The 16483-nt window shown below is 44.7% G+C and overlaps 1 protein-coding gene across 1 annotated transcript in view; it reads left to right on the top strand.

The window, feature by feature from the left end:
- Positions 1 to 16122, top strand: part of LOC144737817 (uncharacterized) — a 38318-nt gene extending 22196 nt beyond the window's left edge. The window contains exons 6-8 of the mRNA XM_078620691.1: positions 2950 to 3322; positions 15594 to 15894; positions 16100 to 16122. Of these exons, the coding sequence (XP_078476817.1) occupies positions 2950 to 3322; positions 15594 to 15894; positions 16100 to 16122 (697 nt within the window). The remainder of the gene's footprint in view (positions 1 to 2949; positions 3323 to 15593; positions 15895 to 16099) is intronic.
- Positions 16123 to 16483: the final 361 nt, after the last annotated feature.

Genomic DNA, 16483 nt, shown 5'->3' with positions numbered 1-16483 from the left:
ATGTCACTTCAAATTATTCAGCTAAATTTGCACAGCAACGCCACCCACTACTGTGAAACTACAGCAGACTGTGTGAGACACAGCTGCACCTATCTCAAGGATAGCCTGGCGCCATGAGAATGACAGCACCAATACTAAGCACACTCATTGGCCATGTCGTGATTGCTGTTTCTATCCAGCTCGAATTAATCCGCCACACATTCCACCCACGGACGATGCCTTCATATCCGCCTGCCCGCCGTACCTTTCTTTATTATTGACAACTTGCAGCTCAGCACACGGCAGATGCCTGCGCAGCGCGACTCACGACCTCCTCTCGATACCAAGATCCAGGATGGTCATGTCTATGCGCCGCTTCTCGGTGGCAGCCCCAACAGTCTGGAACAATATCCCCCTGCACATTCGCAGCATCACCTCAATCGCCTCCTTCAAGAGACACTTACTAACTCACCTCTACAATCATGCTTTTGAGCGACTCTGAGCTTGGCTCCGCGCCTCTGAGTTGCGGCCACTACGTCTGCAAATTTGCGCGCGTTACAAATTGAACTATTATTATTATTATTAGATGGCGATGTCTCCCGTAGCAGCAAGGTGGAACGGTGTCGTGTTGTCTCTTCACAGATCTGAGCCAGTGCAGCCCTCCTCCTCATTCGTCCAGGCCTTTGAAGCGAAGACAGAGGTTGTGGAGAAGGAGACGAAGGAAGAGGTGAAGGAGGAGATGATGGAGGATGAAGTAGAGACAGAGGAGGAGGAGAAATCGGAGGAAGAGAAGGCAAAGGAGGACGAGATTGTGATGGTGACAATGGAGGAGAACACGGAGGGAGAGGAGAAAGACAATACGGAGATGGAGGACAAGGAGACAACAAAGGATGAACAGATGGCCGTGGTGGAGGACACGAAGACGACGGACAAAGGGGAAACAATGGTGGTGGAGGAGGAAGAGAAGACGGTGGTGATGGTGGTGCCGGAAGTTGAGGAGGAGATGAAGGAGGAAGAGATGGTTCTAGCGGAGGAGAAGAAGATGGAGGTGGTACAGGAGGAGGAGGAGGTAGAGGAGGAGATGGTGGTGGAGGATGAAGAAGAGGGGATGGAGGAGGATGAGACGGAGGAAAAGATGGAAGAGGTGCAGGTGGAGATGCACGAAAAGAAGAGGAAGCGAGGGGGCGTCGCTCGCGTGGCGAGAGCGATCGCCTCACTCCTCCGCCGCGTGCTGCTTTGTGGTGGCAGGTCCACCGCCCAGTAGGGGTGGTGGCGGTGGTCGTGCATCGGTGCCAAACGTGACCGCTATCACCACACTACCCGCCCACCCCGTGATACTCGCTACACACACCACACGGTTCCCCAGAGAGACGGTGCCACTGGGACCACAGCTGGGGAATGAAGCTGAGCAGCAGATGCCAGGACTACAGCGGAGAATGACTGCTGCCAGGAGACCTCACATCACACACACACGGGACTATGTCATTAGCATAGCTGGCCCCACAATGGGCCCCTTCCATGCTGGTTTTCATCCAGGCAGTCCTCATGGGATGACCTTGCCATGGTTTCCAGGACATGGTCGTATTAGCATTTTATTGTGCTTGAATGTATGTTATGTGCAAATGCACATCATTAGTCGTAAATGCGAGGGAGGGGTTAAGAGGTGCACGTTTAATCCAGTGTTAACATTTATTTTAGCATCATATTAAAGGACACTGTTGTTGATAAGAATTTGTCTGGACGTGGCACGTGCCTTGTTCTACTCGATCAACCAAATTTAGTACAATGTTGGCCATACAGGAGTGTGATTTCATTCATGAGTAGTATTCACAGAGCCCCTATGACACTAACCTACCTAAAGTTATGGTTAAACAAAGTAATCTTGAGTGACTTAATTCTCAGCTCAGACATGATCATCGCAATCATTTCCAAAGACGTGTGGGGTCCTGCGAGAGCAGGTCCCGACTACAAACAGCTGGGCAGCAGAATCGGAAGTAGCTGCGTCGCCCTCGAAATGTGATGTTGCTGCTGTTGTTGTCGCTGCTGTTGTTGCTGTTGTAGTTGCTTCTGTTGCTGTGATAAACGCAGGGAGGTGGTGTCCCGTGATGGGATGACGCCTTTGATTAAAGCCTCTGATCAAACTCACCCGATTGACGCCCTTGATCGTCGTATTTGATCTGACATTGTATACTCTCACATGTTAAGCTCTAACATAGTGAAACGTAATATTATAACCTATGAACTACAACCTATCCATTGTAACGCTGTAAAAGAATATTACCTATTGGGTTTCACTCCCTCGTCGAGAAGGCCGCTCTCTTCCTTTTCTAAAGTTACATGCTAATTTCTCTGCATTCACTTTAAATCGAGGACAAAGTTTTTCCATTTATTCAAAATAAGCGCACAATTACACACTGAGATGCACTTACATATTCATACATGAAGCACAATGGGCACATTACCCTTCGGTATGTTAATAGGCATGCGGATTGTGCATTCCAAAATTAACTTTCGAATGCAAATATCCTGAAAGACAAAGGATTGGATCCTAGGGGGGGAGTTATAAGGCGGCTCAGAAGCAGAGCTCAATGCCATTTCGAGAGGAAACTTGATGAGGTTGGACGCTCGACTCGTCGCTCTGCTGATCACTCTTCAACCGCGAGACAACGCAGCCTGGCGAGCACAATTGCTGAGTCGACAGTTAGGCGACTTTGCGTCGGGAGAGTTCGTGGCGACATCTTCAGACGGGTTCCAGACATCGAAATACCGTGAATCTCCAAGTAAGTGTCTATTGTCGCGGATAAACTCGTTCTTGTTTTAGCAGTTAACAAAATCCAAAACTCAACGCTAAACATCCTTGACTCGATAACACCGCTGCTGTTACTACGCTCACATGGAGCAGAGACGCTCTCCACAGCCCCACGCACACGGATGCAAGAAGCCATTCAATTGCTCTGTGTGTGGGAAGACATTTGCACGGTCATCAACTCTTAAAGATCATAAGAAAACACACTTGGGCGAGAGGCCATTCCTGTGCCCTGTATGTGGGAAGACATTTGCGCAGGCATCAACTCTTCAAACTCATCAGAGAACACACACGGGCGAGAAGCCATTCCTTTGCTCTGTGTGTGGGAAGACATTTGCACAGTCGTCAACTCTTCAAACTCATCAGAGAACACACACGGGCGAGAAGACATTCCTGTGCCCTGTGTGTGGGAAGACATTTACAAACTCATCACATCTTCAGAGTCACCAGAGAACACACACGGGCGAGAAGCCATTCCTGTGCTCTGTGTGTGGGAAGGCATTTGCACACTCGTCAACCATGAACAGGCATCAGAAGGTCCACAATGATAGGAAAATGAAATCAAAAGCTGAAATTCATGGTGCTGCAATGAGTCCTGACGAAGTTTCCACCTTCGATCCCATGCAGTTGGATCCCGAGAGATGGCTGGATGTAATGGAGTGGCTCGAGAGTCAACCAGAGAGCTCGGGGTGACTGAAAAAATATTATGTAATGTGGTTATACCTATTAAGCCGTATCGAGTACTTTTGTGTGTAATTTTGACCATTTTAGTTTTACAGTTTTAATGACGTGCCCAGTGGTGGTTTGTAATGTTATCGGATTACTTGCCGAAGTGGTGTGATGAGCACTGGTTGTGAGAGGGTTCAATTGTAGTCGTTAAGTGTTCCTGTTGAGCTAAAGTTGGAATGCGTCTGGAAGTATATCTTTACTCAACATTTTAAAGTTTTTTTCAAGTATATAGCTTTTTTTGGTTGGTATTAATCGACTTTAGATATACCATTTATGGATGTACATTGATGACGCGTTCGTTGGATATATGGCCTTGACTTCAACATAGACGCACAGTGAACCAATGTGGTGAACTAATAAGGAAATCATGGGGAATGATACTTTAACGCTTTGGTATTCCTGGAACGGAAATGGTTTGCATTGTACTGGAAATGTGTGAACATAGGACATAATAAATATTCCCTTCGAGTTTTGAAGTAAAAATGATTGCAGATGAATAAAAACGTATTTTTAACAAATGTTTGTCCGTTCTTTATTTTATAATGTTCCTGGCAAAAACATGTTAAGCGAGTTTCAGGTGGAGGATCTCCGTCACACAAGTGTGCCCTTAACCGGCAGCATCTTTGCTGTCTACCCGATTAACACGTGTTTCTTGAGGGGAAAGGTCCCGTAGTTAATCGTTTCTCAACGTACCAGTCCTTAATCCCGAATTGTGCCGGGGATAAACTGTACTCTATAACATGTAAACTGTAATACTATAAACGATAACACGGAGGTAAGGTATTATAATATCATTAGAATAACAGTGTGGTCGTATAAGAATCATGCACAAACCCATTATAAACTCATAAGATTATGAATCGTTACAATTATTATAACAATCACAAATTGACGACTAGTGGGATTCGAATAATTGTAATTCGATTCTAATCCTGTATATCCTATACCCGGTTCGCATATTCACTTACCATACATAAGACACCAGTGTGATTCTAATTTGAGGACAGTGCGCTTCTAATTATTCTTATGCGATTATAATCCCACTATAACAGTAAAAAGTATTTTACAGCGTTCATAGGTTATAATATTATGTTTCACTATGTTAGAGCGTTTGATCAGAGTCTTTGATCAAAGGCGTAATCCCATCATGGAACACCACCTCCCTGCGTATATAACAGCAACAGAAGCAGCAACATCACATTTCGAGGGCGACGCAGCTACTTCTGATTCTGCTGCTTCTGCTTCCCGGCTGTTTGTGGCCGGGCTGGAAATGATTGCGATGATTACGTCTGAACTGAGAATTAAGTGACTAAATATTACTTTGTTTAACCATAACTGTGTGTAGGTTATCTTCTTGGTTCTTTCGGTAAAGTTACGTAGAAGGGAAATAATAAAATAATACAAATAAAACAGAATAAAAAAATTATCACGACGTTTCGGCCACAACGCAGGCAGCCGTCCTCAGGTGAAGAACAGGGCTGTCGGAAAGACAGCGTCTGAATGAACACCACCAAGCTTGGCAGCGTATATTTAAGCTGGAGGGGGAAGGGCGCCTTGACAAGGGAATTTGCATATCAACAGATGAATTTAGAATATTTATGGCAAATGCAGATAGGGGATTAGTCACTACTTGTGGAATGTGTAGGAGGTGGGGGGGGGGGGTCTCAAAGTCATATTATGCCAGTGCATTATGTAGGATTAGCAGGAAGAAAGGGAGGAATTGTGGTTAGCAGTAATAAAGGGAAGGAATTTAAATAATAAGGAGCTGCAGCTGCCATACCACCACGTAAAAAACTAAAATATAAACTACATCAATATTATCAATATGCTAAATATACTCTCCAATAAGCTGAGCTACCAACAGTAAGTCATACATTACAATTCTAGGCCGCAATTTTTCTTTTTTTAATATGCCTCCAGCTAAACTTTTTCTTACATCACACGGATCTACCCCGCACTATATACTGCCATAGACAAACCCGAAATTAAATTATATTTCAAAATACGGAATATTTATATGTAATACTTAGCAAAACGCCACTGTCACTAGACGAATTCTCAAACTGCAACACTCAAGTGACAGAACTCAAGAAAAAAAGCCTAAAAAAAAAACAACAACAATGGACAAATCCTAAAAACAGTCATCACACGCACGTTAGTAGCTGTTAGAAGAAGAAAACACCTAGCACCTTCAACTCGACACATTGTACAGCCCCAAAGAACCAACTCGTAAATGGTGCGGTATTTGACAGCCTTCGAACTTCTTACTTTCGTTCTCGATTAATGAAGATATTCTTGGCAAATACTATCGCTTTCGCTTGTGATGAACCTCCTAATTATGGCCTCAGGTGCAAAAAAACAAAAAAAAATTAATGCGACTTCCTCCATTATTCCAAGCTGCACAATTCAGGGTTGTGGGCCGCTTTGAATGCTTCAATGTAATCACAGTAAATGCTTCAGACCACATCAGGACACTCAACCTAGAGCATATTTGAAGCAACGTGATGGGATGGCTAAGAGTTTATTCTAGTGTTAACGATATTTTAGCAATATAGGTAAGTACACTATATGTACTAAGGATTCGTCAACATAGCAGGTGTCTTGTTCTCCGTAATCAACCAAAATTACGACAAATATTGTCATAAATGAGTGTGAGCTAATTATTCGGTAGTATTCGCTAATCACCGTCACACAAGTCTGCCCTTAACGAGCAGCATCTTGGCTGTCTCCCCATTAACATGTTCCTAGAGGGGAATGGTGCCCGTTATAAATCGTTTCGCAGCATTCTGGTCCCTAATCCCGAAGTATACTGGAGATCACCTGTATTCTATAACATGTCAACTGTAACATTATAAACGATAGCACTAAACATTAAACTACTATAAACTGGTTTAATAATTTATTACACCATAAACGGAGGTACGGTATTAAAATCGCATTAGAAGTATTGAATAGCACTCTGCTCATAAATATGTATAGTATATGTTCAATCGAACATGTTTTTGGGGTTAAATTGCGTAAGTAAAAAATATATTTTGTTAAACCCGCCACATGAAAATAGTAAGGATTGTCACTAATACAGAACATGACAATTCGTTACTAAAGCATGTCTATTCCGGTCACTATTCTTCAATAGGGATTACCGTTGGCAGGCTATTTTAGTACACACAATCGACAGTAAGCACAAGGACAATGGGTTCACTTAATTCGCATGCCTAATGTACGTTGATTACCATATAAATTACCCAAACGGCAATGGGTACCCATCGCCATATATGTATCCATTAACACCCCCCCTCCCCCACTTCGCGCAAGAAGAGCACACACGTTTTGTCATCACATCTACCTCTCTATTTACGGAACAAAACAGGAGCACTTCTCCACAAAACTGGCCGTCGCCTAATGAAGATTGTTGTAATTACTGGCGAAAAGTCGTACTCAGATTGTAAATGTTGTGGCTTGGCTCTCCAACACACCATTGTGCTGGACTAGCAACGAATTAGCCTGTCCTGTTTACGTGACAAACCTTACTAATTGGGTGTGTGGGTGGTGGTGGGTTTAACGACACATTTTCATATTTAGGCGATTCGTGGATACGATATTCGAATCTCATTAAAAGTATTATAATGGAAATCTGCTCATATAAAAGAAAGTTTACGTTCAATCGACCCGGGGGTTGGATATGCTAACTGTGGGGGTGCAGGGTTAGAATCGAATTCAAATTCCTAGAATAACAATACTGTCGTATTAGCATTTTACTGTGCTTGACTGTATGTTTTGTGTAAATGCAAATTGTTAGTCGTAAATGCGAGGCAGGGGTTAAGAGGTACATGTTTAATCCAGTGTTAACGTTTATTTTAGCATCATATTTAAGGACAATATTAGTAATAAAAATTCGTCTGGACATGGCACGTGCCTTGTTCGTCTCGATCAACCAAAATTAGTAGAATGTCGGTCATAAAGGAGTGCGAGTTATTTCATGAGTAGTATTCGCTGAGCCCCCATGCAGATACTAACCTACACACAGTTATGGTTAGACAAAGTAAAGTTTAGTCACATAATTTTCAGCTCAGACACGATCATCGCATTCATTTCCAAAGACGTGTGGGGTCCCGCAAGAGCAGGACCTGGCTACATATAGTCGAGCAGCAGAAACAGCAGAATCAGAAGTAGTTGCGTCGCCCTCGAAATGTGTTGTTGCTGCTGCTGTTGTCGCTGATGTTATTGGTGCTGCTGTAGTTACTTCTGTTGCTGTTATGTATTGGGTGGTGGCTCATTTACTCATCACCACCCATAATCATCAACACAAATCATCAGCATCAACATCCATTATCATCACCAATCATCATTATCACTATCAACTCACCATCACCAACCATCACAACCAACATTCATCATAACCACCACCAATCATCCATCATCATCAACACCCATAATCACAACAACCCATCATCATCACCACCCATAACCATCACCACCCATCATCATAACCTCACCAATCATTACCACCACCCATGATCATTACTACCACCCATCATAATCACTACACATTATCATCACCAACCATCATCATTACCACCCTTCATAATCATCACCCATCATCATCACCACCATCCATTATCAAGAAACATCATCATCACCACCCATCATAAATTAACAAACACACACAGCTACAAACATAGATATGTAACCTTACACAGACATCGATAACAGACACACACAAATAAACAATCTCATTAACAACTTAATTATAAAAATCCCATATTACTACTGCCAGGATAGGTGCACACAGACACATCCTTTACACAATTATAGTTTACATGGAACTCAAATTCACACTTAGTACAACCACCTCACTCATTTAAATATAACTACAGATCAAAAACTCTAACAAAAACCTGAATTTAAAAGTAAATAAACCAATGGGATGGTGTTTATATGCTTGAAATGTAATTAATTAAATGCAAGTTAATAATTCCAATTAAACAAAAAATAACTACGAACAAATATGAAGCCTGAGGCCTAGGTATATGCCAGGCCTGATGGCCAGGCATCGCTTCAGTCCTCGCCGCAGTAACGGCGACATCAAAGACAGCACAAAGCGAGGGGGCAAATGTTTAATGTCGAACAGAGGGCTCTGCTGTTTCCGGTGACGCACACCACCCGCACTGCACCACGTGGTGCGCCCGCCAAGCGCGTGGGGGCGGAGCCTCGCTATAGTGACGTCACCTCTGTTACGTCATAGCCACGCCTCCACCCGCAGTCGAGAGGAATGCGCACGAGTGAGCAGCAGCCGAAGAAGCCTTTGCAGAGCGAATCGTCAACGAGGTGAGCGTCCCTATGGGAACCTCATTTGCCAGTAAAAATATGATAATTGTTTTTTTTTACCCTTCTATCTGGCAACAAAACTGACACCTTTTTACAGTGCGCCTTTTGGCATCATCAGGTCCAACCCATGTGAGACTAGGCTCTAAGGAAAGCTGTCTCGGGTGTGGACCAATCAACTTCAAGGACAGTGCACATTATCAGAGTTATGTTCTTTTGTTTGTATTATGACTGCAGTCATTGCGGTCTATGCAAACATGACTCCTTGTAAAAAGGTGTCAGTTTTGTTGCCAGATAGAAGGGTAAAAAAACAATTATCGTGAGCGTCCCTGTTGACGATGCGTGTTGTTTATTTTTATTGCACGTTTTGACTACAAACTAAATCTTCATTATTTTTGTATATGTTGGTATTTTGATTTTCTGCAACCAAATTAGGACTATTAGTTTGATTACTTGGCATGCTCTGATATGTTGCTGTTACTGTCATTGTTTAGACCCAAAGCAAGTCAACATTTAAGTACGTTCATAACTAACCTGTTTAAATGTCATATAATATGATTAACATGTCTATAATGATTGTGTTCTGATTGCCTGCATAATTGTGCCCTGCATTACATGTATTGAATGTTATCCAACACGGGGGAGGAGTCTGCCTTTTAGTTCAGACCCTAGCTGCTGCCATAGACGTCTCCTATCTGTGATGTCACAGCCACATGGGCGGTACCTCTGACATCACGTGACCTACGACGTCATTCTCGGGTTATAACAAATGATGTACGTATGGTCATTTGACCCCAATGACCTACAAGACATAGGGGGGCCTTTATCAAGCAGTCGATTAATACAAATGGGCTGTGCATCAACATGCTTGTCTGGATTAGAGGTTAAACATCACGGTTATGTCTGGCGATTATGTTTAATGCAATAGGCATTTGGAATAAATATGTTCGCGTGGGTGGATGAGTGAGTGATCTGACGCACGCGTGAGTGGGCAAACAAGCGAGTGAGTGGACTTGTAAAACAAACGGCACGAAAGTGATTGGATTGGTACAGCGAGTGGTCAAATATGTAATAATTGAGAGGATGAGTGATTCAAAAGGTTGCTAAATCTGAGCGTTTTTACAACCTCCCCAGGCCCTCCAACATCAAACAGAAACGACTTCTTCACCACAAAACATGGACAGACAACGCAAGTGGGCTGACATCTTGGAGGACTATGATGGTAAGTCCCAAATACCTGCAGCACTTGGTTTTAATGCAGAGGAGGCAGCTCCCTGATTAATTATTTTTAGTAGACGTGGCTTGGTGGTGAGGGGAAGAGGTAACGGTCAAGTGTGCAGACAGCATGGATTTAGAACCGAGTTTCAGCCATATTGGTTTAAATTGGGGTCTCAACTTTATGAAATTGATGATCTCAACATCCTTACAAAAATATTACTTGCAAAGTTTTACTGTCATGTAACTAATGTTTCTCAACAGCAGGTCATGTTATGTGTTAAGAGGTAATTACAGGGATCTCAGAATTAGTTGCGTGAATCTCCACGTGCTTCGTTCTCTAATACATTACTCGTCCTTTGAATTAATTTTGTTTTCCGTAGCCCGGGAGTCATGGCGCCAGTCGACCACGTGGGGGGACATTATGGATGAAGTGGACCCTTTCCCAGGCCAAAGCTACGATCATTCCTCCCCAAAGGTGTGTATGGGGTCTATGGGGGTCAAACACCACATTCTCTCCACACTCCCACACCATTGCACCAAAACATCACTACACCTCACATCACCACACCATCTCTTCACATCACCTTTCTCATCACACCACACCACCACCAACTCAATACAATATACTCTTAGTTTTTTCGGAAAAGTCACGTATGTGACTCTTTCTTAAGTTTTTTCGGTAAAGTCACATACGTGAGTAGGAATCCTTGCAGTCACGAAAGCTTCAAATCGCGAATCAATACAATATCATAGAGCCTCATAAAGTGTCAATACCATCACAAGGCACCGTCTCTCCAGAACATTCCACAATTTCACCTCTCCATATCACAACACCATCTCTCAACACCATCACTCCATCCCTCCATCATCACGTCATGCCATGAGTTAATGTGCATGTTTTCATCCGTACATAGATGTGCTAGTATGCATTTTTGTTTGTCTATGTGCCCGTCTATGTTTGTGTGCCTGCGAGAATATATTTTGTCCTGAGTGAACATGTCTGAATAGTCATGTGCTTATCTTCGCGTGAACAGAGGAGCATTGGGGAGGTGAAGAACTTCAGCGGAGTGAAGCGTCTCCAGGAGGACAAGCGCCTTGCGAAGGAGAAATGCCCAATGGAAGAGAAGCGCCCCAATGAGGTGAAGCACCTCGCCAAGGTGAAGCACCAAACGGAGCAGAAGTGCCTTCGAAACAAAATCCTCAACGACGTCAAACGCGTCATGGAAAAGCGCCTCCTTGAAGAAACGCGCTTCATGGAGGAGAAGCGCCTTCGCGAGGTGAAGCGTCTCAAGGAGAAGCATCTGGAGGGAGAGAAGCGCCTCATCGATGTGAAGCGGGTCAAGGAAGAGAAGCGCCTCGTGGAGGAGAAGCGGGTGGAAGAAGAGAAGCGCCTTGTCGAGGAGCAGCGCCTCAATGAGGTGCAGCAGGTCGAGGAAGAGAAGCACCTCATGGAGGAGAATCGCCTCATGGAGGAGAATCGCCTCTTTGAGGTGAAGCGTCTCGAGAAGAAGAAGAAGAAGTGTCTTGAGGAGAGGCGCTTTCGCAAGGTGAAGCTCCTCGAGGAGAAACGTCTCATGCAGGAGAAGCGCCTCGTTGAGGTGAAGCGTCAAGAGGAGGAGCACTTGATGGAGGAGAAGCGTCTTGTGGAGCAAAAGCGCCTCGAGGAGGAGGAGGAGCGTCTCGCCAAGATCGAGCGACAATGGCTCCAGACCGATACCACCAGCAGCACCACCACCACTGCCACCGCCACCACCGCTACCACCACCGCCGCCACATACTCCAATCCTGTGTGGGGCCCAATTGCTCAGAGCTTTGGAGAAGAGGGCTTCCAAGAAGATAAAGAAAACTCCGGAGACGCTGAGCCACGGTAAACCAGTCTGCGTGTGCATCCCCTGTGTGTTTATTTTTGTTATTTATTGCCATGCTTCTCACGCAGCATCAGCCTTACTCAGTCACGAAACTTTTTTTCAGGAGGATCCTGCCAAGTTTGCTCGCATTTTGCAACAAAGTTGCTACTGTTTGCGATCCAAATTGAACGATTTGCATTGCTTGTGTGGGTTCAGTAACAGGGAGAAAGCTGCAGAACCTTCCCAGAACAGGTGGCTGCATAATCCACACGGAGAATGTGGCCAAACGTGGAACTCAAAGCCAGGTCAATGTTGCTGTGACGCACAGGTGCTCAAGCCCTGTCGCGCTCTCAAAATTCACAGACACTGCAAACCCCACGTGTACATTCCGCTATACTGTGGACAGATTTATTTTTCAAAACTGGTTTCTGGGTTAGACCACATAACAAAGTGGGCATATCTTCACCATGTAACCCTCCATCCACCGTGAGATTTTCGCTGACTATCGCCTGTTTCTAGGCCAGCTGCCAAGTCGCCTTGTAATGCACAGCGACAGCTACCACTGAGAGGGGTGTCCAATTTAAAACGCGATGAGATGAGAGATGCGAGAGGCTCATCGCATGCAATGAATGTGTTGAAGCGGCCAAATGGTCGTGCACGCATTCTTCACCGCTTACAGTTCAGATCTTGCTTCCCGCCTTGGCTATTATTGCTGCTGCATTGACCACACAGATCCACACCCATTCCGTCACAGTGGACGTTCAGGATCTCTATCGATGCCATTTGAAATGCTTAGGACATTATGTGCAAGGGGTCAATTAGAATATACATATAGAAAAATGTCAATCTAGATTTTCATTTTTCGTGACTGCAGGGATCCATACTCTTTGGTTATATCGGTAAATTCACATAGGTATGAAATAAAATAAATTAAATCACGTTTCGATGGCCATGTCGTTATTGCAAGAAAGTTTATTTCTGTGGTTTACCACCTGATGATGATTGCTTGTGTTGCAATCGAAACGTGACTTTACCGAAAGAACCAAAAATGTCACTTCAAATTATTCAGCTGAATTTGCACAGCAACGCCACCCACTACTGTGAAACTACAGCAGTCTGTGTGAGACACAGCTGCACCAATCTCAAGGATAGCCTGGCGCCATGAGAATGACAGCACCAATACTAAGCACACTCACTGGCCATGTCGTTATTGCTGTTTCTATTCAGCTCGAATTAATCCGCCACACATTCCACCCACGGACGATGGGAAGATGGCCATGTCTGCCGTAGCAGCAAGGTGGAACGGTGTCGTGTTGTCTCTTCACAGATCTGAGCCAGCTCAGCCCTCTTCCTCACTCGTCCAGGCCTTTGAAGTGAAAACAGAGGTTATGGAGAAGGAGACGAAGGAAGAGGTGAAGGAGATGATGGAGTATGAGGTAGAGACAGAGGAGGAGAAATCGGAGGAAGAGAAGGCAAAGGAGGACGAGATTGTGATGGTGACAATGGAGGAGAACATGGAGGGAGAGGAGAAAGACAATACGGAGATGGAGGACAAGGAGACAACAAAGGATGAACAGATGGTCGTGGTGGAGGACATGGAGACGACGGACAAAGGGGCAACAGTGGTGGTAGAGGAGGAAGAGAAGACGGTGGCGGAGATGGTGGTGCCAGAAGTTGAGGAGGAGATGAAGGAGAAAGAGATGGTGCTAGCGGAGGAGAAGAAGATGGAGATGATGGAGGTGGCGCAGGAAGAGGAGGAGGATAAGATGGTGGCGGAGGATGAAGAAGAGGGGATGGAGGAGGATGAGACGGAGGAGAAAACGGAAGAGGTGCAGGTGGAGATGCACGAAAAGAAGAGGAAGCGAGGGGGCCTCGCTCGCGTGGCGAGAGCGATCGCCTCACTCCTCCGCCGCGTGCTGCTTTGTGGTGACAGGTCCACCGCCCAGTAGGGGTGGTGGCGGTGGTCGTGCATCGGTGCCAACCGTGACTATCACCACACTACCCGCCCACCCTGTGATACTCGCTACACACACCACACGGGTCCCCAGAGAGACGGTGCCACTGGGACCACAGCTGGGGAATGAAGCTGAGCAGCAGATGCCAGGACTACAGCTGAGAATGACTGCTGCCAGGAGACCTCACATCACACACACACACACGGGACTATGTCATTAGCATAGCCGGCCCCACACTGGGCCCCTTCCATGCTGGTTTTCATCCAGACAGTCCTCATGGGTTGACATTGCATTGGTTTCCAGGACATGGTCGTATTAGCATTTTATTGTGCTTGAATGTATGTTATGTGCAAATGCACATCATTAGTCGTAAATGCGAGGGAGGGGTTAAGAGGTGCACGTTTAATCCAGTGTTAACATGTATTTTAGCATCATATTTAAGGACACTGTTGTTGATAAGAATTCGTCTGGACGTGGCACGTGCCTTGTTCTATTCGATCAACCAAATTTAGTACAATGTTGGTCATACAGGAGTGTGATTTCATTCATGAGTAGTATTCACAGAGCCCCTATGACACTAACCTACCTAAAGTTATGGTTAAACAAAGTAATCTTGAGTGACTTAATTCTCAGCTCAGACATGATCATCGCAATTATTTCCAAAGACGTGTGGGGTCCTGCGAGAGCAGGTCCCGACTACAAACAGCTGGGCAGCAGAATCGGAAGTAGCTGCGTCGCCCTCGAAATGTGATGTTGCTGCTGTTGTTGTCGCTGCTGTTGTTGCTGTTGTAGTTGCTTCTGTTGCTGTGATAAACGTAGGGAGGTGGTGTTCCGTGATGGGATGACGCCTTTGATTAAAGCCTCTGATCAAACTCACCCGATTGACGCCCTTGATCGTCGCATTTGATCAACTCTGATATTGTAGACTCTCACATGTTAAGCTCTATCACAGTGAAACGTAATATTATAACCTATGAACTACAACCTATCCATTGTAACGCTGTAAAAAAATATTACCTATTGGGATTCACTCCCTCGTCGAGAAGGCCGCTCTCTTCCTTTTCTAAAGTTACATGCTAATTTCTCTGCATTCACTTTATATCGAGGACAAAGTTTTTCCATTTATTCAAAATAAGCACATAATTACACACTGAGATGCTCTTACATATTCATGCATGAAGCACAATGGGCACATTACCCTCCGGTATGTTAATATACATGCATATTGTACCTTCCAAAATTAACAATCGAATGCAAATATCCTGAAAGACAAAGGATTGGATCTTAGGGGTGGAGTTATAAGGCGGCTCAGAAGCAGAGCTCAATGCCATTTCGAGAGGGAACTTGATGAGGTTGGACGCTCGACTCGTCGCTCTGCTGATCGCCCTTCAACCGCGAGACAACGCAGCCTGGCGAGAACAATTGCTGTGTCGACAGTTAGGCGACTTTGCGTCGGGAGAGTTCGTGGCGACATCTTCAGACTGCTTCCAGACATCGATATACCGTGAATCTCCAAGTAAGTGTCTATTTTCGCGGATAAACTCTTAAACGTGCTCGTCGTCAAATTAGCGGGATTATTTTGCGTCTCGGTTAGACGCGAGTGTCGTTCTTGTTTTAACAGTTAACGAAATCTAAAACTCAACGCTAAACATCCTTGCGGCCGATAGCGTACTTTTGACTCAATAACACCGCTGCTGTTACTACGCTCACATGGAGCAGAGACGCTCTCCACAGCCCCACGCACACGGAGGCAAGAAGCCATTCAATTGCTCTGTGTGTGGGAAGTCATTTTCACGGCCATCACATCTTAAGAGACACCAGAAAACACACACTGGCGAGAAGCCATTCCTGTGCTCTGTGTGTGGGAAGACATTTGCACAGTCATCACATCTTCAGATTCATCAGAGAGCACACACGGGCGATAAGCCATTCCTGTGCCCTGTGTGTGGGAAGGCATTTTCACAGTCGTCAAATCTTAACACGCATCAAAAGGTCCACAATGATAGGAAACTGAAATCAAAAGCTGAAGTTCAAGGTGCTGCAATGAGTCTTGAAGAATTTTCCACCTTCGATCCCATGCAGTTGGATCACGAGAGATGGCTGGATGTAATGGAGTGGCTCGACGATCAAACCGAGAGTCAGGGATGACTGAACAAATATTACGTCAGGTAATATTTGCTAGTTTTACAGTTTTTGTGAGAGTTTAATGACGTGCACAATGGTGGTTTGTAATGTTATAGGATTACTTGCCGAAGTGGGGTGATGAGCAGTGGTTGTGATATGATTCAATTCCGGACAATATTGTAGTGTTTAAGTCTTCCTGTTGAGCTAAAGTTGGAATGCATTTTTAGTTAGATCTTTTCTCAACATTTTAAACGGGTTTTTTCAAGAATATAGCTTTTTTTGGTTGGTATTAATCGACTTTAGATAACCGATTTAGGGATGTACATTGATGACGCGTTCGTTGGATATATGGCCTTGACTTCAACATAGACGCACTGTGAACAAATGTGGTGAACTAATAAGGAAATAATGGGGAATGATACTTTAACGCTTTGGTATTCCTGGAACGGATATGGTTTGCGTTGTATTGTAACTGTTTGAACATAGGACATAATACATTC

Source organism: Lampetra planeri, chromosome 74 (genome assembly GCF_965212315.1).
Source record: "Lampetra planeri chromosome 74, kcLamPlan1.2.h2, whole genome shotgun sequence".
Taxonomy (NCBI): domain Eukaryota; kingdom Metazoa; phylum Chordata; class Hyperoartia; order Petromyzontiformes; family Petromyzontidae; genus Lampetra; species Lampetra planeri.
This window is presented reverse-complemented; position numbering and strand designations above follow the sequence as displayed.